This window comes from Lonchura striata, chromosome 4 (assembly GCF_050655825.1).
Source record: "Lonchura striata isolate lonStrDom1 chromosome 4, ASM5065582v1, whole genome shotgun sequence".
NCBI lineage: Eukaryota > Metazoa > Chordata > Aves > Passeriformes > Estrildidae > Lonchura > Lonchura striata.
The window spans coordinates 9,183,408-9,211,306 of record NC_140706.1 but is presented as its reverse complement, the minus strand read 5'-3'; the positions used below and the strand labels follow the sequence as shown (position 1 = coordinate 9,211,306).

General features: G+C 37.4%; 1 protein-coding gene across 4 annotated transcripts in view; it reads right to left on the bottom strand.

Moving 5' to 3' along the window:
• FAM193A (family with sequence similarity 193 member A) overlaps nt 1-27,899 on the bottom strand; it is a 76,954-nt gene that overhangs the window by 27,068 nt on the left and 21,987 nt on the right. For all 4 annotated transcript variants that reach the window (XR_014954660.1, XM_085577580.1, XM_085577581.1 and 1 more), the window contains exons 2-8: nt 18,619-18,684; nt 15,694-15,939; nt 13,289-13,455; nt 12,876-13,043; nt 10,600-10,834; nt 7,306-7,430; nt 2,397-2,541 (exon numbers count right to left, since the gene is read on the bottom strand). Coding sequence is in view for 3 of the 4 variants with exons in the window: in XM_085577580.1 (XP_085433706.1) it covers nt 2,397-2,541; nt 7,306-7,430; nt 10,600-10,834; nt 12,876-13,043; nt 13,289-13,455; nt 15,694-15,939; nt 18,619-18,684 (1,152 nt within the window). In the remaining variant the exon portion in view is untranslated. The remainder of the gene's footprint in view (nt 1-2,396; nt 2,542-7,305; nt 7,431-10,599; nt 10,835-12,875; nt 13,044-13,288; nt 13,456-15,693; nt 15,940-18,618; nt 18,685-27,899) is intronic.

Here is a 27,899-nt window from a genome sequence, read left to right as displayed (position 1 = left end):
GCTTCCCAAATTTCATGTGTGAATCTATTTTCCTAGACTATTTCACTAGAAAGAACAAAAATAATTCCTCCTATCACAAACTCTCAGCACACAAAAATGCTGACTGCTTCAATTACCTACACAGCCACCATAAAGACAAAAGCCAGTTTATGCCCATACTATTTTCCCTATTGAGTTGATCAGGACTGTAAAAAGAGTAAGAGTCACACATTAATATGGAGAGACAAACAAGAAATTCTGCCTGGGCAAAAGCACTTCAATTTAAAAAATAAATTAATAATAAAAAAGGAAACTAAAAAAAGGAAATCTTTTGGCACAAAGCACATATGACTGTCCCCATTATTTGTTGAAATAACCCAGGACTTCCTAGGTAAATGTAGTGTAAGTTTGGTAAGGAAATCAGGATCTGGATGTACAGGCTACATACAGTTAAAACTCTCCTGTACTCAAGATATTACAAAGATTCTCCTCAGATTTAGCATATGATTAATTCAGGCACTGATACAGATGATTCCTTATCTTTATCACAGCATACACACATGGCTCACCAGTGTATTAAATTATTCCTGTGCATGACATAGCTATCTTACATAGTCTTAAACAATTAATATTTGTATTGCTTGCAAGAGTTATTATCCTATTATCTTTTTTTTTTACCAACAAGTAACGTAACATACTACAGTGGAGGGTCCATCAATTATTTTTGCTGATGGGCTGCTTTGGGTATAGTTCCACAACATTTAAGTGAGAACCATTCTTACATCTCCTTTCCTTTTCAACTTTTCAAACACCACCTCACAAGAAAACCTCATCATTTTGTTGAGCCAAGAAGCAAACAGCTAATGAACATGCATTCACTAGTAAGATCCACAGTTTCTATAGCAGCTGGGCTTTCTGATTTCTAACTTTGTAACAAAAATACCACTGCAAATTCAGGTATGATAGTTATACTGAATAATGTATTTTTGATCAAGAGAGTATAACCACAGATTATCACCAACAAAGGGTTTAAGGCATGACTGTGAAAATGCTTTTTCCTACAAATAAATGCCAATATAAATATGACTATCTTCTTTAAAATTTGAGGGTTTAAGTTTTACAATTGTTTCTCCTACACACCCCCACATTATTGCAGGTACTTTTGGTCATCAGGAAGTAAGTCATCATATTAACTTCCCCAACTGGGAGAATAGTGCCTGTTTGCATAGGATACAGGCTTCACTGAGCAAATTTATAAAATGCTACAAGATGGGACTTGTGGCAGCTGCATGGTCACTTGATAAAAAGAAATAAAGAAAAGTCAGTTAAGAGCTGATCAACTGGTGCAGGACAACCAGTAACAAACCAAATATGAATGTGACTCTACAGAAATACCATTTAAAAGAATAGCTGAATAATAGCTGGGAAGTGGGCTCCTTTCTTACTAGAGAGGCAATATCAGACAGCCATGACACCCTGACACCATGGGAAAGATTACTTCTAATAGCATAAATGATTATGACATTTTACTGAACTGCAATCAAGTATTTAGGTGTGGAAAAGCAGCCAGACCAAGAGAAAACTTTTTAACTCAAAGCTCACAGATGCAGTCCCCAAATATAGAGTGAACTCCAAAAATAAAATTAGTTATATCCTATATCCTGTCTCCATCATTAAGGCACTGGAATTAATGGTAAAAAGTTCACTTAAATCTTCAACACAGGGAAAATTAAATTTTTTTGAGCATGACACAAAAGCCACAGGAAAAATTATTCATGAGTATAAACAACCACTTGCAAGATAAACAGCTAGTTTTCTGAAAATTAAGCTCTCAGCAATGTAGGAGTCAGCACAATAACATTGCGATTTGGATTATTTTTTGAAACAGCACAAATTCAGAAGAATAAGCTATCAGATAATATACTTGATCAAACGACTACTTCAGAGGTCTCAAATATTTATGCATTGAGACAAACTGCAGTTTCCATTTTGACAACTGTAAAACAATCATCATCACACTGTGAAACATGCCATAATTTTCAAAAGCTATCTCTTCCTCTGGATTCCATTTAATACACTTATTATTTTGAAAGCTTCGGGGGTTTTGTGGAACAGATTATTTCTATTTCCTATTGCTCATGTACTGGCTAACATATTTATAAAATGTTCAAAGACCTCTAAACAAGAACACAACAATCTGCTTCAACAATTTGAATATGTGGTTGTACAAGCACCAACAAGTATTGTACGTGAATACTTTTCTATTGTGAATGACTAACATGAATGAAAAAAGTTAAATTTTGTTGCTTCAAAGTTCTGGATAAAAATACCCAAGAAATAACTCTTCACTGAAGGCACAGTCCTGCATGGGCTGCTCCATACATAATCAGTCTTGAGACTGTTTGCATGACTCTTACCTGTTCATCAACATAATCATCTATTCTTTTCTGGCATTCAAGCCATGCTTCAGCAACTTGGCCCATTTCCTGCTCCAGCTGATGATACCTTTGTAGCAAGGTACTGTACATATCTTCACTACAGGAATCGTGTGTTGTTCCAAGCCTGAAAGTTCAAACAGCACTTGTTACTGAAGAGACATTTGACTGAAGAAGTTGCTTATTCCAATCTTCTGTAACCAACAATAGCAAGAATGTGGGAAGTGCCACATTGCTAGAGCCTCTTTCCCATGAGCAACCAGATGACAAACCTATTTGTTCAAATTCTGTTGCTTGATATAATTATCCTTCCAAATTCTATGGGCTAAATATACATGTTGACTATCCACTGCAGAGCTACATAACAAAAATAAAGCCAAAAGCTTGTCAAGCAGAACTCTCATGAGCAGTGCTAAAAAGAATACTAGACAAGTTGGAGTTCCAGGTGGGAAATGTGTTGCAGAATGAGGCAAGTGAGATACAAGCAGTTATCTACTATCACTTGAGCAGCATGAAATTCAAAGTATGGGTATGCCAGTCACTGCTGACTGAGTCTGTGAGGAGCACCAGAAATAGGAGACAGACTTACCTCCCTTCCTACAGCTACATCTTTGCACAGCATAATGCTTCTTAAGTTAGTATGTCAACTCCCAATACACTGACTTGACAAATAATAAAATGACAAAATTCTACTCAATAATTTGTTTAAACCACGCTGAATTGCAATGACCTGCCAAGTGACACAAATAAACTGAAGCTTTACAACGTTTTACTACACAGTAATTAAGGAGAAACTGTATCATAATTAATTAGTCACAGAGGTTGTGTAGCAATCAAAGCCAGTACCAAAAAAACCAAAATTCAAGGATCACAAAATGTGATATTTAAGCCCAGCTTCAGCATTACAGGGAGGTTTGTTATAGATTTTCATTGCAATAGGTTGTCAACCCAACCTCAGAACCACATAGTCATGCCTGTCACCTGGCAAAGAACTAACCCCTTAACTTGGCAATTAAGCATAATAAAGAGCTCAGCAAACAGACAACTCAGTAAGCACCAAGTTACAGCTGATAGTGTGAATTTGCCAAAAAATTCAAATTTGTTTTGTTGTTTTTGCCCAGAACCTGCAACACTACCACTTAAGAAGGGTGCACAAGCAACTCTGCACAATAGAACTTGGGATATCTATGGCTGAAGAGTACAAAAACAACTGTCAAGGGATACAGTGCCTTCATGATACAACACTTCATTACTATCAGTGCAAACACTGTCAACTCCTGTCAGTAGACCACAACTTAGTACTTTATTTGGAACCTCTGTTTCTAGTATTATGTAATTATGTGAAAATCAGATCCCTACCATATAAAAATCAGTAATTTGTTCTCATAACTGCTCCTGACTAGTACTATTCTTTCACACAGTAGTAGTACACAAAAGACTTTTTAAAATATGTTCAAGTTAGAAGCAAAATAACTCAATTAAAAAAAAAAAATTGAACTAGCAATGCAACAGCATTTACACTTCAATTTTTTATTGTGACTCTGAGTAAAGGTAACATGATACTACTAAATACACCTTCACCCCCCAAGACAAGTATAAAGTAACAATTAGTTAACATTTCAGTCCTCTAAACAGAGGTGAAATATGCTCCTTCACTGCAGTAAAAACTAATAAAAAGCAAAACACATAAATAAAATTTAACAAGAATTGCTCACTTTAAAGTAATTGAGACTTCCAAGCCATACCTGTTGACAAACTGGTATGCCTACATATTTTGATCAGGAACACAATATTTTTGGACAGTGGCATTTAATCAAAGCTCTGCAAATATCCTCACCGCTGTCCCATCCTATGCTGGAATAGCAAAGGGAACAGAGAAGTCCCATATATTGGTCACGTCCTTGGTAATCACATCCCAATAAAGCAGTGTGGTGAATTCAGAAGGCATGTCAGAGGCTGCATGTAATCAGAAGCATCTTAACCCAATCAATATTATTTAACCTCTAAGAAACTCTTCATATTGACACCTTCATCAGGAAGCACTACCCACTCATCTTTGAAAGAACTGGATTTCCTCAAACATTCATTATGAAAATACATCCTTAAGAGATGCTGTGTCTGACCTAGAAGCCCTGCTCATTCACTCTTGCTAAGCCATGGACAGCATTACAGCTGGTCTGCAGACTGTGCAGCTGAGCTGCCTCTTAAACAAGCCACAGACGCTGCCTATGGAGCCAAACAAGACACAACACAGGAAGACCCTGGTAGTTTACCCCAGCAGATGTTCCCTGTCAGCTGTGGAATACTGACACAGCTGATCTTGTATCAGCTAAGCTAACTCCATCCCCATAAGGCTGCTGTTTAAACCTCCCTATGTGAACACCTTTTCTAGTCTGATAAGCACCCTTGGAACTAACCACAGAACACCAACTGTATATTTTGGAAAAGCCAGAGACATGGAAAAAATTTAGTGATTTAAGCAAAGGATGAAAGAAAGGATGAACATCCAAAATCTAAGCAAAGCTGAGATGTCAAAATGCCATTTCACACTTCTCTTCAGGAAGAGAAAATAATGAGGCCAATGTTCTTTGTAATGAAACTCTTGCAATACTTTCTCTACTGAACATAAGTGATTCTCTGTTCACCAAATATCCAGAGGACTAGTGTCCTGGGTTGACTGTATGATGCCTTTATCCCCAATCGTCTGCCCTGTTCATGTTGAATAATAAGTTCTACACCTTTAAGACTTGTTCCAGGAGGGAAGGAGGGGGGGAAGAAGCGCGGAGTTTTTTTTCAAGAACTGCACTCACTCCTCCACATTCCTGCTCCTGGACCGAGTTGTCTGCGTCCAGACGGACAACAAGACGGAGCTCTCCATTGGTTTTTTTCCCTTAGTTTAATTAGTTTTAGCTAGCTGAGGCAAAGTTCCCTGGACTGTGTTTTTTTTCCCTTTCTCTGGACCCGCTCTGGACTGAACACCAGGAGAACAGCAGCAGCAGCACCGGTGGCCCAGCGGGCCGGGCCTGGGCCGCGGCATTTCCAGCGCCGGAGGGACTGATCAGAGACTGAGTGAGCCCAGCTGCAACCTGAGAGATCTTTCTGAGATTGTCTCTCTTGGAGTGGCAAGAAGTTTTGTTGCTTAATATTGTCTAAGTTTGCTAGTTTAATAAACAGGTTTTTTCCACTTTTTCTCCAAAGAGGTATCTTTCCCGAACTGGTTGGGGGGAGGGGCCGATTGAATCTGCTTTCCTGAAAGAACCCTTTTGGGGGGTCTTTCCCCAAATCTGCCCTGAACCAGGACAACTAGGCTGATCCCTGCTTCTCCATGTAAAGCTTCTGTGACAGAACATTTCTCCACTAATTTCCAATGGAAAGCAGAAACATATCCTTCCCAGAGAAATATAATTCTGTCACTTCAAGACACAGAGAACTCAACAGTAAAGTCCTGAGAGACCATGAACACAAGCAAAATCTCTGTTTATCAAAGAAAAACAAGACATACACTATATAACCTAGAACTGGGAAGCTTGTGCTGAACCATTCCTGTCAAAAAATGAATCATGTCAACCAAACTAGGCAAAACCATAAGTTCAAGAGTGTTTCTCATAAACTACCTAGAAAACACAAATGCACTGGAGAAGAAAGTCCCACAGGGAAGAGATTCTGATTTCATCATATTTGGAAGCTTTGAAGGTGGCTGTCACCACAGTGACAGCAGAAACACAACTTATAACAAGTTGTGTTTCAAGTTGTGATCAAGCACAGGAAATGAAAAATGCTTTTGTTAAGAAATAACCATAAAGTTCACTAAGACCATTCTCAGCTCTGCAGATAAAGGCAATATAAATATTTTTATATAGTCAGGATTGCTGGAGTAGAGATAGAGAGAGGCCTTATCAAAAAGCATGGACATGATGAAGGTTAGTCACAGAATAAGAAGCCACAGATCACTGGAAAAAATACACAATCAACATGCTGTTGAACACAGCAACAAAATCAGCTGTTGGGACAGGGGGAGAAAGGCTTTCAATATCAACCCAGGTTAATCTAAACAAATAGAGTAACTTATGAGGGACCTTAGACTTCTTGCTGAGCCTGGCAACAATTCAACTTTTTTGTCTCTTCTTTTTTCCTTTCTATCATCTACTAGCAAAACAAGGACTCAAAAAAATTTTTTTGCCTCACTGTGCAGAACATCTCTTGTAACAGAATTAGTCAAACTGCTCTCGTACCATGGAAAATTACCCAAGACAATACCTTTCAAACACAAGTACACAGATCAAAAACGTGTCTTCATCACAAACAACACTGAGAGGTTAACATGAATCACCCAGACTGTATGCATGTTACTTAGGGTAAAGAAAATTCCTATTAATACATCTTCCCTAGAAAACCCAAACACTTTGGCAGCACACAAATTACAAGCAGAGCAGTCTTTCTAAGAAAAGATGCAATTTAATGCCTCAGGAGCTTTAAAGCCATGAGATCTACAAGCATACAGCAAGAGGATTTCTCCAGTGAAAAGATGCTTAAAACTCCAAATTCAGTTCTGTGCACCCTGGGAAGTAGAAGGTAATGAGGCTTTAATTTGCTTGTAGAGCTGCAGAAACAGCAGCAATGCCTGATAACAGTACTTTTCAGTCGTAGCATCTGTATTTACACAGGATGCTGTCATTTTACTGAGTAACCTACAACTAAGCAAACTAGGGTTGTAATTCTTCTGACAAGCAAGTTGTGACAGTAGCCTGCTCAATCAACAACATTCTTTTCAAAAGAGATCCACAAAGATTTTTACCAGTTCAAGTGTAGCAGCCTATTTTTTTTTAATGCTGTGTTTGCAAACATGGGTTTTCATCTCTTCTTGAGCCACAAAACAAAAGTTAAACCCTACCTTAGCTGTGACACCAGCGTTGGCAAGCTATTCTGCAGGAGTGGCTCAGAAAATACCAAATTTTCAAACAGATGCTTGTTGTGCAATTCCCAAGTCACCTGAAATTTCTTCAAATGTTCATTTTCCTATAATGATAAAACAACCAGAAATAAACCAGGGTTAAGGAAAAAACCAAACATCTGTACAAGGCAAGAATTTTTTTAAAGGTCTAATCTCCAACCTACAGGCTGTATGAACCAGCTCAGATCTTATGATGTTTTAAAACCCAAACCCTCAGAATTGAAGCAATTTTAAAGATTTAAATAACCATAGGATCATTTCTTTCAAATTGTCATGCATTTAAGAAAAAAAAATATTAAAAATATCAGTCTACATTATTCTAAGTTCCCATTCATTTCTGCACCAAAAGATGCATTATGATCTGAGCCTGTAATTCTCAAGTTTTCTTGTCAATTGCCTATTTATAATTATTTTTCAGTTTTTTGAACTTATCTAGCATAAGACACATACACAATGTCAACCTATAATCTTTATTCAAAACTGACATAAAATTAAATTACCAGCTCTCCTCAACTACAGCTTAAAGAATGAAGTTCTCTAAACAGACGAGACCAACAGCTTACTTCTCTGGTAAGCAGAACATTTTTGTATTTGAGGCTATTTAACCCATAATTGTATGTAATTTCAAGAGCTAAACCTTAAAACTATTATCATTAAAACACAAGAATTCAAAACATGTACAATATACTTTTCAAGGCAGCAAGTTTTCCTACATATAGCCAGTAGTGTGCACGCTTTCTATACCAGGACTCAACTACACAGCAGAATTAAATGCAAGCATTCCGGCTCTCAGATCAGCAAGTGGGTCTTAAGTACTATAACCCTAAGTATCTAGAAACACCATTATACTCTGGAATTTTCAAGTTTTGTTAATAACAGTGAGTTAAAAAATAAACCAACCAAACATATTTATATCAGACCTGAAGACAAGACTATCAGTATTTAGAAAAACCAATTAAGTTCAAAGTATTATTATGAAGAAGGGTGGGTAGTGGGATTTTTTGAGTTGCAGAAGGCATGAGTACTTTTTCATTTTGAATATTATGTCTTCAAAATATTTTAAATTACTATAAAATGCTAATAATGTTTCAAGGTTCACTGAGGTTGATTTCTTAAGGAATTTCCATATTATGCTGTGAACAAAACAACCAACATTTATCTACAAACTCTTCTGTACCAGTTTGCATAGATTATGGTATTTCTCACAAAGAAACATCAGGAAAGTTTTCTTCTCTGGTCTGTGTACTGGAGGGCCCTTCTGCACTGACCAGAGTCTTTCCAAATTGCTGTCAGTATAATCTGTCATTGCCTGCATTGATGGGGCACAGAGCTTTAGTTCCTGCTATTGAAGCCAGATGGATTCCTTTGACAAGAAGGACAACTATTCATAATTTCATTGAGAAATCTGTTTCTCACAGGTGGAGCTTCAAGGCATTATATACCTTTCTACAGCACACTACATGCAAAGCTTTCATCCTTAAAAGGAAGGCAGTACTGAGTTTAGAAATTGTGGCTGCCTGTTATGTATTTTAGCTGAAAAGACTGCTTCTTCCATAGTGTACTGGTATCTTGAGAGGAAACATCCATGCACACTGAAAAAGCTAGTGACCCTATTACCTGTACTGCAAGCTGTGACACACTACTCCATTTAATAAAAAGGTATTTAATAAATCTAAGAAATGTATGACAAAAGACAGTATCTGACATTCTCACATTTCAGTTCCTCAAGGTCACAGTTTAGTAGAAAGATGTTTTCAGTACTGACTGGGCTGCAGAAGGAAAAAGACACATTTTGTGTTTTCTTATGCTTCATTCTTTAAAAGAGGATAATAATTTTATTTTAATTTTGTCAGGAAAGGGGTTGACTAGGGAGTTGAAGCATCTTGTGTTTTCTCATGGCTATTATTTCAATCTCCCATACCTACTAGTTTTCATAACTACTAGTTCACAGTAATTGCCAGGAAAAAGGTATGCAATGGTTATTTTCTGATCAGTTGTGTAATTCTGGCATTAATGGGCTCATTACTGGCAGACCCCCTTTGGGAAAGCTGAGGTGCACTGCAAACCATTTGCTTTACAGCTGAGTAAGCTGCAACACAAATCAATCTCAAGAGCAACTCTCTCTCAAGCACCTTGTTAGAGACTTAGTGACTGTTAAAAGCAGCCAATAAACAGGAGATAGCAGTGACCTCACATCTGTATCTAAGCAAATACAGAGCATAGACAACAAAAAAAACCCGTAAGATATGCTCAAGTTTCTTAGAAGAAATATCTTCCTGCTTTGCCAATTTAATTTTATTGACAACCCAACTTCAGTAATGAAACTCTGCTTCCTCTCCACTTTATATCCTTGCCTGGGGCCATCATAGTGTCTGTCCCATATGCTTTTTCCTCTCTTTACCCATCCAGATAGTCACTTTTACCTAACTGGGAATTAAATTCAAATTCCCTATTTTTGCCATCTTTTCTTTTTCTACTTGCACAAAACTTACACAAGAAAAGGCATGGGCAGGATGATGACATTAACAAAGGATGCACAAGAAAGGATTAATAACAAAACAGGACTAATAACCTTCTAAGACCTTAAACAAATAGAATTATAGAATTTGTTTATGGTATTACTCACCCGATGGACAGTTACTCAAGAAGAAATTTTTAAGGCTACTGCCTATTTTATACCCAAAAATGTAATCCCAAGTCTAACATCACAATCAGTTGACCAAAAAAAGCATTTAAGGTAGAACTTCAGAAATAATAAATTACATAGCAGATTAAGTCTGAGGCAACACAATCTCTTCAAGTAGTCATCCTAGATAGTGAAGGAAAAGTTGAACATGGAAACATTTTAAGTTAGTGCTACACACAGCAGTTGGTGTCACTTAATCATGGTTGTGAAGACACCGTTAAAGATTACCAGAGAAGCGTTCTCCACATTAGGATTTGCCTTATTTTGTAAATCTGCTTAAAGATTTGTTTCAAAGTGCCACAAACAACATCCCACCTTTTTCTTTGTGAACAACAACAAAAAAAAATTATCAAGCCACTGTAAGAGATGCCTACTCCACACTTCTGAATATTTAACTGCATTTTCACAATCTCCCTGTCTCCAAGGTCAAACAAAAAAAATAACTTTACAATTCACCACCACAGAAAACACCTGAAAGAGCCCAGAAATAACTCTGTCAGCATTAGCCCTGGCAAGCAGGAGCACAAAGGCTGTTTTTACAGTCTTACCAGAGTAACTAGGAAGGCGCTGATTGTACAGGCTGCCTGACAGAGTGCACTGTACTCTTCAAGTAGGAGTGAGATGAACTGCTGTGCCTGGGGTGGCCCTTCTGTTGCTAACGTCGATGCAACCTTGGATCCCAGGGACAGGTGTCTGAGCAGACGAACCTTCATTTCCAGCACATATTCCCTAGCTTGCTGCTCCAACCGCTGGTAAAGCTGGTATGGATCTCTTTCACAAAGCCTTGATTTTTAGAATTATTTGTGACAGAAGAAAAAAAAAAAAAGCATGTAATCAACAGTTTTCATTTTCCTAGAAGTATTTAACAGTTACCATTATGCTCATAAAAAATAACCTCAGTGGCTCAGGTTTAGAGAACAACTTTAAACCTCAGAAAGCACAGCCCAGTCCCCTACTTCTACACATATGGGACTGAACTCCTGTGTACCTTAAGGAGTAGGATGCCTGCACACCTGAGGAGTAAAATTATTTAGGATTTAAAATTTCACTTCAATGTGTGAGCTCAAAATCTTAACTGCTTGCATCCAACCCCGCAAGCACACAGACTCTTCAGATAAGCTTCTTCAATTTCTCCATGTTGTTTTTAACATGTGACAAATTAGCGCCTACAGAAGAAAACTACACATGATGACTGCTTTGAACCACTTTAAATAATTCAATTTCACTCTAAATTTCTCTGTGTGGAGTTTAAGCATGCACAGAATGCTTTGGGTTTTTTACAGCACAGGGAGGTGGGAAGAAGAAATGAATGGGGCAAGTACTTAAGAGTTAGATGAATAGAAGTCTGCAGCTATCTAATCCATGCTTTTCCCTCACCATTTACAAAACAATCCTATCATACTGCCATCAAGTACTCCAACATACAATGGGAACATTACTTGGCACCACTACTTATTCCAACAAAGACAAACAGACACTCCATTTTTCGCCAGCTGTTCCTAACAAGACCCAAGCATGGAAGTGGGAATTTCTGCATTTTAAACAGAGTTACTCAGCCACAGCATGGTCTTCTGCATACTACCTATATGGAAGATTTTTTTTTTAATGCATTCAATACCTACATTGACTAGCTTTATAAAAAAATTCTGCATGATATCAGCACTACAGACTGGACACACTGGTACCTGGCCAAACCATATCTTTTATTATTTCAAACTTTATAGACCATAAGGAACTCAAGTGAAAAATAATCCAACTGGCATTTAAGGTTTCCTTCTTTGAAATCCAGTTTCTGTCTTTGTATTTTAATAATCTCTCTCTCAAAAGTGAAAAACAGTTCTGAGTAATGAAAGCTCCTGTGTACAAAAGAAAGTTACACAGTATTATGTTCTGATTCCCAAAATTTTTCTATTAAGGAGATGCATAACATCAATAACCACTTAAGCTATGATTCAGTTTTAATTACCAACACACTATGCAACACTTAAACATCTTTGATTCCCAAGCCTATATTGCATGTTTTGATCACTTAAATAAACGAAGTGTGACTAATAGGGAGGGACACTATATTGCTCTGCTTGTACACAACTCATGTTCCAAACCAAACAGTTTTTATATAAACAAAGTGCAATATGCTTATTTAATTATCTACTAAAGCCAGTTCAGGTGCACAGTCATATTAAGAGCAATGCTAGATGAATTTCTCTTTCAAATGTGTCTTTACCTCACCAGAATTTAGGTTCAACTAGAAATTGTACATAAGAACTACAGCTCAGGTCAGACTGCTCAGATCTCAGTATATTAAGCACATATGGAACCAAGGAGAACAAAAACTCCTTGACAACATGTGGAGTTAGAAATTGAAATGATCCTACTGGAGCCCTTTAAGGTTTGCCACACTATTCTTAAAAGCAAAAAACCCACTGAGGATCTCATTATGCCCATTTTCATTTCAACACCTACAAAAGCTACAATTGTGACTTCTAAAATGACAATGAAATTGAAATCTGCCTCATCTAGTGATCAATGTCCAGTTTTTATAAAATTTCTTCCAGGTATTATAATCACAGTAAGATGCAAACACTAACTACTACCACTAACTCAGGCTAGTTCCACAAGGTAAGATTTTCACATGAGGCAATTCAAACTTAACAGTGTCTTATGAATAAGGCCTTTTGAAGAATAACATTCTGGAATCCTTTCATAATTATGCATTTATATTCTCTATGCAAACAGCATATTAATTTAATAGCTTCCCATGCATTTAAACTAGTATTGAAAAATCCTGAATAAAATAGAATAAATATTCTTTGAAGTAATATACCTATCCACCAGCTCTTTCATTCCTTCTTTATCTGGTACCAACGATTGGTCTTGGTCATCTGCCAGAGGGGTCCCAGCTTGACGATAAATACACCGAACCATGTATCTGACTTCAGACCAGTAATTCTGTAGCTGCTGAGGTTCACGTTCAGGCTCTGCTGAATTTTCTCTGCATTTGAAGACAAAAATAATTGCCCTCTGTTTGTATGCATCACATAAGTGTATCAACTCCTACTATTCCAGAAAAAAAAAAAGGATATCTGAAAATGCCTAGGATAAAGTATGAAACTGGGAAAATACTGACATGCAGAAATTACTGTTTCAAGAGTTTGAGGACACACCTACAGACAAGCTACAACACTGCCAAAGTCTGACAACAACCACCCTGCTGCTGAGGTTGAGCTCAGTTCTTACCTGCGCTCATTACAGGCCTCACAGTTGCATGCAATGTCTGAAGGAGAGGAATTGCTAAGATCTGCAGCAGGCACTGTCTGTGCACCAACAGTTATTCTTCCTCCTCCTACAGATTCCTGCTGTGATCCACTGTTTCCAAGAGGCATGTGCAAAAGGAAATCTTGGCTCTGGAAAAAAAAAAAAAACAACCCAAACAGTTTGTAATGTCTGAAATGTTATTAGGCAGACAAATATTAAAGTGGCAATTGTTAGTGCTGCATGTATTTTGGGAGAACACTCAATCAAGCACAAAAAATTAGTCTTTCAAAAGCCTAATAAATCAAGAAATGAACAGAGATGACCAATGATACAAATAAAGCTTCATTTCTAACGACCAAAGTACACTGGCTATAATTATCACCTTTATGTACTTCAGCATAAACAATGAACTAAGCTAAAGGAAGGCTTGCATCATCCACACTTAATCATAAATCAGCACTGTCTCTTCAGTCTCCATGTAACAGTATGTTTGGCTTCTGGAGTTTAACAATCCCTTCTAGTAAAAATCAAAAATCTTGTTTGTAACAGCCAGACACAGTACTTCATAGCAATGGATGTCAGAAAGCTGCTGCCATTGGAGATGGATGTGATCTCCTGTGTACAGTGCTGTTCAATTCCAGCAGAGGACACAGACCACTCGCCCAAGACTGCTGCTATTTCTGTCTGCAGTTTCCCTCCCTACTCTGTGCTCCAGCCCCAGCACATGCCATGCTTCTCCCCTGTGCCCTCCCAGGTCTGCCACCAGACTTCCCTGGCACCAGGCAGAGACTTCTCTCATATTGGTACTGTGACTGAAGGTGGTTTTTTTTGTGCCCCAAATCCTGGATCAGGATGCAGAGATAGGTAAGAACAAACTTGCATGCAGTTGCTACCAAGCAAGTTAATGAGAACAACAGCAACCTGAACATAGGAACATCTACAGCAAGCCACCTGTATTCTGACTTGCAGTCACTAACATTTTTTTTTTAGCTAATTTTGGCCTTTTTTTCCCAGCTAGCTTCTCTAATTTGACTAGCCACCTAATTCCTGTATTTGCCTTTTTAAGTCAAGCTTTCCTATCTTGGGAATGTATTTTCAATTTGCTTTTAAAAACTCCTATTTAGAAAGAAAATGGGTCCCAAACTGAAAAAATGAAGGTAAATTTTTATTTACACCTGCAGTACCTGTAACTCAAACCATGTAGGAAGCAAATCCTGCCTTCCCTGCACATCTAGGATGCGCGTTTTCTTTGCTAGTTCTTTAAACAGGGCTTAAATGTGTAAAAAAAATTGACTCAACTGAACTGTAATATGCCTCAGTCTTGCTGTGCTTTGAACTCTCTAGGATGTGTTTACCACCATATCACAAGTATAATTCCCTTAGATGTAACCTCTTTTGATTGGTTTATTACCCTTGTTAACAGCAACATTATCTGTAAATACAAGTTGTATACAAGTGATATACTCTTATATTTTCCTCACAAAAAACATCCTTGACTATACTTTTAACACAAGCTTAACAACACCCTCTATACAATCTTTCTTTACAGTAATTTACTGAAATAAAAAATGTATGTGTCTATGGGTGTGTGCACAGTCTGTTAGCTCTCTGCAAGGAGGTGTTAGCTGGAATCTACAGTACTTCCAATTATCCAAACTGTGTGACTTCCCAGGTCAGTCATGAAGACTTGGTTCTGCAGTATAACATCATTTGCTTCTAATGAGGTTTTGCTGGACCTGTCAACAAACTTTTAGTATCTTCCTGCAACACTAAGCACAGCTATTATGTGAGGTTGAATTCACAACTTGAAATATTAGCACCACATATTAAATTGGTACTTGTAGTGCTACCAAGACTAGGAAATGGTTACATTCATGCTATGCAAAACTGTACTTCTTTATTAAAAAATACAAGAAAGAAAAGACAGCAAAACTCAGAAATCTGCAGGAAGGAATCAGTGCAAGTACAGTGACTCAAGAAGTCCACTGAAAGAACACGGAAAATTCAGATAGTTTACTTCACACAGAGAAGACAACGCATTATGAGCAGACAGAACAGAAAAATATATAATGAGTAAGTTCATGTTAGTAAAAGTATAATAAATTGTATTTAAGTACAGGGGATAAGGACAAAGCTTGTGATCAAATGAATTAAAAGCAAAAAGCTCAGTAAAATCAGATACAAACCTTACTCTACTTAAAACTCCTCAACTCAGATCCAGAATTCCTCACTTTTGGAACAACTTCCCTGTTCAGTTTAAATAAAACCAACTCAAAATCGCCCACAATGCTTTTTAAGCATTTACAGCTCTGGTGGTTCCAAAGCACAAAGTGACTTGCAGCCCATAATTAAGCATCTTCTCAGTTTACTGAGGTACTTGAACTTACCACGAGAGACTGCTCTATGGTAGCGTGCCTCTCCTCCTTTTCAACTGTTCTTCGACAGTCTGGACACACCCACAGTGGAAGATGCAGCATATTGTTTGCTTTTGGAGATGTGGAAAGTGCTGTTTTGCTAGAATTTTTGATGCCGCTCTCTGAAAGCGAAGTATCTTTTCGTTCACTTCTACAAAGAAGACAATGCTCGCCGGTTGTATATGGTGCCCTTTGGCCCAAGCCAAAGGTAAATGGTGTCTACAAACAAATGTTTTGATAGATAACTGATTATTCACAGAATGCACATCAGAAAAGATATTCTGATATTTGAAAAAAAACAATGAAACCCCCAAAAAACAACATGCATATTTTACTAGTCATTATAAAAGTGAATACCTGGAGTGCCCTAACAAACACAGTAGGCTCAATATCCATGAGGCAAACAATTCTGACTATTAATACACACCCATTTAGAAAGAACGTTTTCAAGGAGCATGGTCTACAGCCTTTCCCTCTAAAATACTTTGACCTAGTGTAATAATCCAGCAAGTAAAATTAAAAAGGGAGATTTACTTTTACTGTCACCATTTACAGATAAAAAAGAAACATATATCATCTTTGAAGCTCTGTGACACATCCTTTTATAATAGTACCTGAAACAAAGTCACTTTCAGCTAAGCCTATTACAAAATAAAAATTTAAATCAAACTTGTTTGATTGTTTTTAAATCAAACTTGTTTCAACAAAACAAGGCAGTAGGATCCTAAAATCCACTATCAGCTATTGAATCAAGTAGACTTGGCAACTTAAAAGGACAGAGATACTCCAAAACCTGAATTCTTTTACAAGATGCTACTGAGCATGAAACTATGGTTCAGCCATGCAATGCTGATTCTTCATCAAGCCTGATAGTCAAAAATAGGCAACACAAGACAAAGAGAACCCGATTTTATGAGACATAAGAAATGACTGGAACAAAACATCATGTAACAGCAGAATCACAGATTTGCCCACTTTTATTACAACTGCTAACTCTGCCTTAATTAACACCTTCTGTGTAAGCATCAAAATAGTTTAATTCTTTCTCAAAGAAAAAGCAAACTTTAAGTAATTCAAGCACTGATCTTGATACTGCTCCAACCTCAATACTAACAAAAAATATAGTTTTAAAGATCTTGTAAGGCTGAACTGCACAGGTGAACACTTCTTTAGGGCAAAGGACTAGTTCAAGCTAAACCACAATTCACTCTCTTCTTGCCTTCACAGCAACAACAAATCAATCCTCTAGTGGTGACATCTAAAGAAAAACAGCAGAGCATTATGAACACTGATTTTTGTGTTCTTCACATTTGTAAAACTGTCAGACTCAGCAATATGGAAAAGAAAACTAAGAATTGTAGACATAAAAACCCCAAAGACAGACTGATTTCATTTCCACAAATATCTTTCTATCTTTCAGAAGTTCATGAGAAATTTAACAGATTTATTAAGAACAGCTAACCTTCGCTCACTGCTGCCACTTCTAGAATTTGCACCTAAGCACTAAAGCAGAAAGGAGAACACAATCTCTCCAGGAGTCTACTGTACGTTTTTAGAAAACCTTCTCATGCAGGAAGACTCCCTCTGCCACCTGAAAGGCCAGGACTGACCAACTCCTTTCGAGGCTCTACAAGCACCAACAGATTTCCCAAGTTAGATGCTCCCTTTGGCTGACCTTCACACAACTGAAGATCTCATTCATGCCTAAAACCCCTGCATGCAGGAGGCCATGGCTGTTTATCCCTTAGCCCTGAAAGTTTCCTTCTTAAATAAAATTTGTTGAAGGCAGATTAGGTGAGTCCCCATCAAAACAGCTACTTTACAGACAAATCCTTATGAATATCATTTGCAGGACATCTTTCAACAAGTAGGAAAAGAAGAGGACAAAAATGTAAAAGTTCAGAAGCTAAGACAACCTGACACTTAGTCTTTTGCAATGGTAAAGGTCATGGCAAATACACCTCAGCCACGCTGCAGGGACTTCTAGAAGTTAAGATGTGTGTGTGCAACTTCCTCAAAGCTGCACCACAATCACTAAAAAGCTATGGCAAACACAGCAGGAACAACAATCTTTGTTATGGCCAAACTCAGTGAAACCCTAACTATCTCCCCACTGGTGCCATATTTATGACAGAAGTGAATCTCAAATTAAAGCCCTTGGTTCCTAGAGCACAAGGCAAATCAAGAATCAAAACTGAAACTTTAACAAAATCTAGACTACAAGCATCTTTGATACCTGTTATGACTCCATCCTACTAAAATGAAGCTATAAATTGCAGTTTCTTGTTTATTTAAAGCATGATGAATGCAGTAACTATTCATGTGACCATTTCAACATGAGCAGTAAACTCTTGCTAGATTAGGAGAGCTTGAAATTAGGTCACATTTGTAAGTCTCTTCAGTATCATCAGAGCAAAGTGCATATTTTGTGAAAAGCAGATATTTTTCCACTAGTCAAGCTTCAAAAAATGTGGGATGCATCTCTGCAAGAAAACACCCAGGCTCACTTTGTCTCTGAAACATGTTCAGATATAACATTCATAAATGAAAGCTGGAAGTAGGACAAGTTGGAACAGAAATAACTGCATCACTGCTATGTATTTAGATTTATTTCCAAGAATAACTTTATTACCATAAAACTGCATAATTTTTTTTAACATCCAGGTCCAATTTCAAGCATACTACAACAATAAAATTTTACTTTAAAAAAGATTCCACTGCTTTTTAAAGCTTTAAATAGGAGATAATCAAAAACTGACTTCAATTAGCAACATCCAAATCTCACACAGCATTATTTTTGAAGAGTATAATTTAGTACCTTTAATACAGCCTAATATCGTCTCCCATTAGTAAATAATTCTGCTTTAATATATACCCACAAAATTTGACTGCACATACCTGAGAAACACCCGTGAATTCTGATCCAACAGAACTGTCTGTAAACTGTGTACCATTTAGTGAAACCTGGAGAAATAACAACAGATTGGTTACAATAGCCGAGTTTATTGCTAAAAGAGCTTTACAAAAATTAAACAAAATCTTCCTCAGTATCTGAAGACTGATACAACAGCTTTTGAAATGTGAATCATCTTTCAACTGCAGAGATGGAAATCTCCTTTTCTTTTGTAAAAAAGTTCTACAGAAGCAAAAGTTTGGATTTTCAACTTTTGCACTATAGCAACTCTGAGCTGAAAGAACTTATATAGGAAAACAGAAAAGTCATAAGCAGAACTACATTTTTCCTTCAGTATTTGATCGTTTGCATTTAGCTTTTGAACTTCTACTGTAAATCAAAACAATTAACAAAGACTCTTGCCTTTTGAAAGTTGAATACCATACTGCTTAGAAAAATATGCAGTGTTAACCAGAAGAGTATTCCACAGCAAGGCTCCCAGTGGCATTCAGCCACTCCAGCTTCCCTCCTGCCCCAGGTTATAATTCATACAGAAACCTCTGAGATCTCTTCTACACCAGTGCTACAGAGAATACACCAGACAGCAATGAAGTGCCTTTTACAAGCCCCAAGTGTTCTCCCGCAGCACTATTTGAGGACACTAAATCAAGAGTAAAGTCAAGACAATGTATGAATTCAAGTCAGTGACAATGAAGAGCTCTAGATCATACCAACTTGAAGAAAAGGCATTTCATTTTTAAAAAATGAGAAAGGACAAATAAAGTCAGTCAATTATTTTAGTCTCTCCTTCTTGAGCACTGGTTGAGCTTTTGAATTTCAGGTATCAGTTATCTCATGTCTCTGTTCCACCTTTCACATGCTTTTTCCAAACTCTTTTTTGCCCTCCAGTTTCCCACCAATTGCTGTTGACTATTAGTGTTTCTAAGACTACTCTAAAGACCACAGTAGAACCAGTCTGTCTGACCAAGAACCCCCAGATCTTGTGTGTTGTACTGACAGAAAACATTTCTGCCCTGTGCCCAAAGCATAAACTCTAATTGGAGCTGTCCTCAGTGCAAAGGAGTGTCCTTCAGTTTTTCCCAACTGCTCCTTTTAGAGACAGGGAGATTATTGCAAAGCCACTGCCTTCAGCTGAATTTTTCCAAAGGCAAAGTGGGAGATTGTCAGATCACTGATAGAGAAAACATCAATAGGAAATCACACAACTTCACTTCCATACACTATGCTATCTTTCCAGAGTAGATATTTAAGAAAAAAACCCTCATATGCAAGTCAAGCATCTCAGGTCTAAAATTATGGGAACAAAAATGCTTATGTAGAACAAGTTGCCTATTTTTATTCAGGCACTTTCCAAAAAGTGGAAGAAATAAGGGTTGTTTGATAAAAAGAAGTCTTCTTCATCAAGAAAAGATATTCTCCAGTCTGGAGGTGAACTGGTTAATGGCATTCATATACATTCAAAAATAAGGAAACCAGTATGAAAGTTTAGAATTAAACAATTATCTGCAGCTAAAAACACTGTTTTGGAGAAAATTAATAAAAAGAGAAATTTATCCAAAGACCTTACTTATTCATTAATGGAGTACATTTACCTTCTTTACATTCAAGACAGTGATAATGAGAAATACATGAGCCATCACATTGAAACATGCAGGCATTGAGTGACCAAGCTAAGGTACTCAGAAATGTTATAAAAGTAAAGACAAAAACAATGGGAGGTTTTGTTACCCACTAAATGTCACAGGAAGCCAAGACAAAATACTGAATATCAGCAATGACTGCTTCATGGAACGAGCTGTCAGAAAAGACATCTCTTGATTCTAAGCACTGTGCAGAATTTGCTTAAAATATTAGTGTAACCCTCCCCCAGAATTTAATAGTGACCTAAATAACTGCAGGAGGAACACCAACGAATTTAAACAGAGGAATTAGACAAATAGGAATAAACAAAGAAAATCATCAAAAACTAAGTGTCTATAGACAATGAGATTGTATGTGAGGCCTAGAGGAAACATAAAAATCACAAAAAAAGAAGGACTTAAGTGGGATGAATAATGACATGACAGGCAAGGAAGAGGATGGCTAAACAACATATTAGAGAAAATATTAGAAGAATCTTGTAAAAGTTGTCCAAATGAGGCTGAAACAATAGCAAGCTAAAAACAGAAAAAAAATACGAGACAGTTTCAAATAATTTAGGGAAGAAAAAAAAAGCATAAAAACTACAATTCAATCCTTTCTTGAGGCCCATAAGATGCAAGGAGCCTGTCAGGATTGGTAAGAGTACAGCAAGTAAACAATTTGAAGCATTACGAAAAAAAGCTTAAATAATCTAAAGTCAGGGCAAAACCACCAGAACAATTTTTTGCAAGTTCTTTGGGGAGGAACGTGAAGATATTCTCCCAGTGAAAGGCCTTTATGGAATATGCATTAGAGAATCTGTTTCAAAGCAAAGCACTGCTAGGCAAAAAAAAAAAAGACAAAACCAGTACAGAGAAAATGGACAAGTGAAAAATTAGCAAACCACCAAGAGTGGATGACATTCAGCCAAGAGTCCTAAGGAAATTCAAGGACCTCAGAGTTGCACTAATAATTTCAGTATGTTAATGCTTGCTTTGTGCTTTGCTAGCACTAGAGGAGCAAATTATTGCTTTTATTATTTATTTATTAAGCTCTCAAAAGACAAATTGCTGTTATCCAAAGTCTGTAACAAGAAAGTATCTTGAGATGACAAAGTCAGCTAACAGCACTAAATTCTTCATGTAACTGAAGAGACTGAAGAATGGCAGAAAGACCATCCAAGATCTAGTTACTATGCCATATGTTGACAGATACAACTCTGTGTACAGAAAATTCAAGTAGAAGTGACAAGCTAGATGCTGTCACTTCTGGATTATCCTAATTTTTTTATTTAATTAAAAAAACCCTTATTTTTTCATTCCTGAGTATCCTTTTTTAATAATAATGATTTTAATGTTTTGTGTTTTAAAAAGCTATTTCCTGAAGGTAGATTCCATAAGGAAGGCTGACATGGATGATGAGGAACATCTCAATCTCCACACGCATTCTTCACCACAATGAAATGTGTGTGTGTGAAGTATTTCTGTTCTTACTATGATTTTATTTATAATGGAAAAAATAAAAGGAAAGATATCTTGTGTTTCTTGAAAGTTACTGTCACACTAACCCACCTTTTCCAAAACATTGATTTGCCCGGAGAATAAGGCATGCAAACATCGTGGCACAGCATAGTTCATATCAGAAAGCACAGAGAGGGAATCACAGTTTAAACAATACTGCCTGATTACAGCAGAATGACCTTGAAGAACCAGTTGGGCAATTACAAAACAAGCACTCAGAGACTGCCACAATTTGCTCTAATAGCCTGTCACTATTGAAATCAGACCACCAGGAGGCTGACACATTACTAGACAACACACCCCCATCTGTCTCACATCTGAAGCCTTGTGAAGACACACAAACATCATGAAAGTGAGAGTGATGCAAGATCTCAGGAGAACTCAGGAAACAAAAAGCACAGGAAGGAAATTTAGATTCAATTCACCATCACTGAACCCTACACTGTTCAAAAGAAATGTGATGCTCAAAAACAAAACAAAAAAATTGAATCAAATTTCTCCCAGAGAAAAACAGCATGGATAAATTACACAGATTTTCTCAGGTGCATTAGGAAAGACAGATCAGAAAAAAACCCCAATGTTTTCAAGAGACAAGTAAGCTACACTTAATTCTACAAGGTTCTAATATAATAGTTGTATTCCATACCTTATTTTTATATAGTGAAGTGAAAAATTAATTTTGCTGAAAAATCTGTCAGTATCTAACACTCAAGAAACCAGCCTGCCACCCCTCCCAAAACACATCCAGATGTCTTGTCCATGCCACTTGTTCTCCTGCCTGCATTTTAAAGCCAAATCCCATTTGCCACGGTGCTCAGCCTTGCCCCAGGCACTTAGAGCAGCTCTGCTCACCTGCCACTGCTGTCACCCAGCACCCTTTGTTGGCAGCACTCTCAAGTCCCACTCTGCTCAAAACCTTCTACCCCACGGCCCCAGTGAAGCTCTGACTTGGGCACGCTCCAGTCGCAGCCTGAGCTGCTTCTCTCCTCTCCCAGCCACAGCTAAACTGGTGACAGAACTGCTGCTGGCAGCTGAGTGACACTTACAAGATCCTAAGTGACTCGCAGATATGAAGAATGATTTATTTATGCCTTTAGTTCAATAGATAGCAAACGATCTGATTTCAGTAAGTGAAAATTCAGACTCCTTCCCCCCGACCAAAACTGATTTAATGATAATCCATTGTAAAAGTCAAATGCCTGGTGGATGAGGGGAAAGAATGATGAGAAACATGTCAGAGAGACATTTAACAGTAGGTAACAAATCAAATATATAGGACACCCCAGGACTGGTAAGGCCTGTGAAGGTGCACAGGAGGAAGATTATTTTGCACATGCACTGTAATTCTCTCCATTCTCTAGTAGCAAGCACTGTCAGACAGAACACCACGCTGGCCAGACCTGTAGCATAGCAAGGCTTTGGGGTTTGCTTTAAACACTTCTGAGCACAGGCAGGAGTGACTGCAGCCTCTGCAAAACATGTATTACAGCACTGAAGAGATATTATGATGTAAAACACAGAAAATGAACTATCAACACTTATCCCTTCCTTAATCCTCTTCTAAGTCCACATTATACCCAGTTAACTTCTGGTACAACCCAGTTTTTTAGAAGAACAGCAAACTGGAACAGTTCTACTTGGCAGTGTCATCATTCTTGAGATTTCATTTATTTCAACATACTGATTGTTTTTCATCTGCTTTAAGAAACCCATGAGCATTTGTAAAGGCATAGAAAATACACTACCAAGACACTAAGCAAAGTACTGCCTGGTATCTCACAGAAAAGGTTGTTCCACACTCTGGACACACCAGCACCACGCACCAAAATGCCATAAGCCCTGCAAGATATCAACTACTGCAAAACTGAAGCAAATCAAAGCATATGTCAAATAAAGCAGAACGTGTATTCCATCATTTTTTTCATCAAACTACTTGTTGTTAAGGGTGGTCTAATATTGAAAGAAACAGTCCAGGGAGGTCCTGGAAGTCCTACATCCAAGAATACTCTTCGAGAGGACAACCACATCCAAATACTTATAGTCAGTATCAACACAGCCAAGAAATGCAGAGGAGCCCTCTATCACAGCATGCCTGGGCCTGCTGTGCTCCAGCTGGGCTGGCCCAAGGTCACTGAGGGCCCCTGTCCACGTCACCGAAGTCTGACACCCAAGTGGAGGTGAACAGGAAACTTTTCTAACAGAAGGGAAATTCTTCTTTTCATTTTTAAACAACCCCCAAAAGTACAAGAGCTTTTGTACTAGGAGAGCATGACTTCTAAAAAAAAGCATTTTAAAATGCTATTTTTTAATAAATTAAAGGTAAGAGTTTTCTTCCTAGCACTGGAGAATGCAAAATAAGCATGCCCAATAGTGGGCCAGAAAATAATCAGTAATATACAACACATTCCCAGGCTCATTAGCATAGCAACATTCAAGCAGATATCAGAGTCTATAATTACTGGTTTTGAGGGGGAAAAAAAAAGTCTTTTGCCATGAGTTATATACAATTTAATTTCAAATACTTTTGAATCAGTAGCTTGGAAACAGGTAAATGTTTGATGGGCAGAAGGGAAAAGTTTGGAGGTTCCTACTCCAAACATAGCTATGGTTTAGTGTGAAGCAGCAGTGAAATGTGTCTTAAGGAAGGAGGAATAAATAAAGACCATCAGTTGGTTTTATTAACTATAAAGTTAAAGGATGAACAAACTAAATAGTATCCCTTCCTGATCTAGAAACTGGAGTGTTCCGCTTAAGAAATGGACAAATATCTAAATTTCCATGCCACAATCACAAATCTCTAGTGACACTGAACAGAATGCAATTGTACATCCTAACACAGACTTGCTTGCCAGGGAGTCTCAGGATTATACAAGACACACTGCCAGACAAAGTGGTTACTGATTATCTGCAACAGTCACCAACAGGGAAAGTTGTGAAGACTTCCTATGCAAAAAGATCCTCAATTTTACTACAGGTGCCAAAGTACCAAATAAAAAAACAGCACAAGCAAAGACAAGGTGACAATTTAAGTTCAAATATCCCCACTAAGGCAGCCAAAACTTGATCTGGCCAGCTGAGTAACTTTGCAGACTATAAATTTATTTTACCAAGCATTTTGTCCTTGGCATTAATATTCACAAACACCACAATTATCCTTTCCCAGCCTACCCTGCATTATTCTAGTGCACTCCACACTCTTGAGATTGGAAATGCTTTAATGAAGAAAAAAAATACACATAAACAAGTCAGTGATATCACAAGTCAGCCCTTGGTACTCCTTTGAAAAACTAATGGACTAGACATAATTTCAGAGAACCTTTAAATCTTTATGTCAATTATCAGGATACAAAAAAGTGAAAGCTGAGAAAGAAGCAGCATTCCAAAAAGAGTTACAAGACTATTGTGACTCTCCTGATATTTAGATTTTTTTAAAATTGTGATATTACTCTCAAATACAGACAAACCAGCTTTTAGATATGAAACAATTTAGAAGCAGGAGAAACAGAAGTTGCAGAAGCTGAACAGTCAAGAGTAAAGCGCACATGAGAAGCTTGTCAGAGCTCCAGAGGGCAAAAGCTCTGCACATGAATACAGCCAGCATGCTGACTCAACCCTTCTTTATATTGGTATCTAGTGCACAGCATATCTATGTTCAATAGCTATAGTACATAACAGAAATATTTAAAAAGCAGATTTGCTGCAGAACACCACATGAAATACACCACCTAGCTCTGAAAACCAGCATGTTAATGGTTTATGTACCATCTTGTGTACGTGCATTGGGATGGGGCAGGTTGGAAATCCGGTGACTATAGACAGACCAGCCCTTTCTACCATGCTTCTTTCACCATGCTTAGCCAGAAGGAATTACATAATCAAGGGCTAAACATGGGAAATAACCTATGAAGAAGGAAGAGAGACAATGTTGGGTCTAAAAAAAGATTGTTTATCTAATTTGAGAATTCACACTTGCTTTGTTTATAAAGACAAGCAAGAGACACAAACATGCATAACAGTTATACTCAACTGCAAAAACCCAAATACTTGCAAGGAGCTAACAAGGCTTTGTTGAAGTCTCTCAGTTTAGCCCACCAAAAGGTGAACTATGATATTACTTTATATTAGGGACAATATATTAGGATAAAGATATATTTGGCAATAGACTCTCATCATATTAAACGAAAATTAGGTACTCCCTATCAAAGCATTTTTACAGAAAGTGCTTATGAACAAAACTGTTTCTTTCTCTTTCGAATCATACTACTGCCAAAACAACCTTTTTAAGACCCCAGGTTAAATCCTCATTAGCCAATATAACTAACAGTCTTATTATATGAATAATGAGGAAAATAGAAATAAAGTCAACATGATGAGATTTCAATAATTTTAGTGATACTTCTACTGTAATTTTAATCTGTTTTATGTAATAACACTGACTTCCAGTGTTTTCCTTATTAAGTAAAACCACACCATTACAGAATCTGACTAACCTGCAAGACAGGTTCTCTGAAGCCTTTTCTTCTTCAACAAGTTACAGTATTAAAACTTATCACTGGGCTTTAAGTAAACATAACACTACTTTCATAGTTCAGTAAAAACTAGTCCTAAAGTAAATTGTTGATGTCAAGCAAGCTGACAATCTGAGGGTGGGGAGGCTTAATCTAGAAAGCTCCATTACCTTGCATGTAGGTTATGAAGTAAGTATACCATGAAAGGCTCAAATCCCCAAAATTATTCCTCTCCCCACATGCTCAAGATCCCAAATTTGAATTGCTTCATTTCTAACAGTGATATCCTTTAAGACATTTGATACTGAGTCAAAGTGTCAATGGAATTTTCAACAGGAACTGAAATTATTTCAAATTACACTTCTTCCAATTGAAGTGTTTGTTTTTATAGACGTTCAATCCATGGAGAGGAATTACAAAAGTGTAAGTAGTAGGCATATTCAGGACTTGTTTGAAAGGACCAATACTTTCTGGTTTAGCAATAGTTATGAGTTAAGAGTGAGGTCAGAGTGCATGGGGAGGCTGTCACCTCACCCATTTGGGGGGATATCCTTAATGACAAAATGACAAGTGCCTACTACCTCCTGATAAAACTCAAGTCTAAGATACTTGGTGAACAAGACTTTTTCCCAAAGCATTTTTCTAAGCTATAAGTATTTACAGGCTTATCACAGGGGTGGGAGTAGAAGGATAAAAAAATCACCTGTACACAGAGATGTTTTTCAAAATGAGGCATAATAGTGTCTGAGAAAGTAAAGACATCTTTTCCTCCACAGTTTGCAAAAGTGTTGATCATGCACTGTCAGCTTCTGGTGGATCAAGTGCATCAATGACTTGTAAATGTCTGTGCAAGAAGTGTACATAATTAAGTTTTTTGTTTTGTTTTTGCTTCCCAGACATACACAAAGCCTTCAAAAACAGAGCAGGGAGGAAGGAAATCAGACAGCCTTGGACAATGGAGAATTGAAAGAACATCAGTTTTCCCTCTACTTCAGTTCTGTAAGACTCAAGTCTGCTGAAAACTAAATTAAATCACCACCTCTGGGAGACTTACACAGAACTGATTATTTACCTGCTTCGTTTATTTTTCCTTTGGATCCTCAGTGCCAAAATAAAACAATTCTACTGCAGCACAGTTATCAGAACAGACTGAAGTCTAAACAGCTATTTAAAATTCACAAACCCATCAAACCTGGACTGACAAAAACCTACACTCAGAAATACAGCCATCTGCAATTACATGATCTACACTGCAAAGAAAGCTACACAAAACTCCCCAGTGAAAGTATTTTTCCTCTGCAGTACTTTAAAAAGACAACTTTGAAGTAGTACTTTGAAAATAACAGAGATACTGTTACTCTGTAATGAGTTTTAAGGAAGCAACATCTATATTCTGTGCCATTCCTCCCACGCATTCTTCAATAGCACACTTAGTTTTCTTTTAGCTGAATCAACCTAAACTGCATCCTTCAGGAAATGAGCACCTCTTAGGAAATAAGGAGTTCACAGGTTAGAGTGCCACAACATGAAAATGTTAGCACACACAAAAAAGCCATGATCTCTGCAGGAATTGGGAAGAATCCACAATCCAAAATTAAAAAGATGAAACTCTGATCT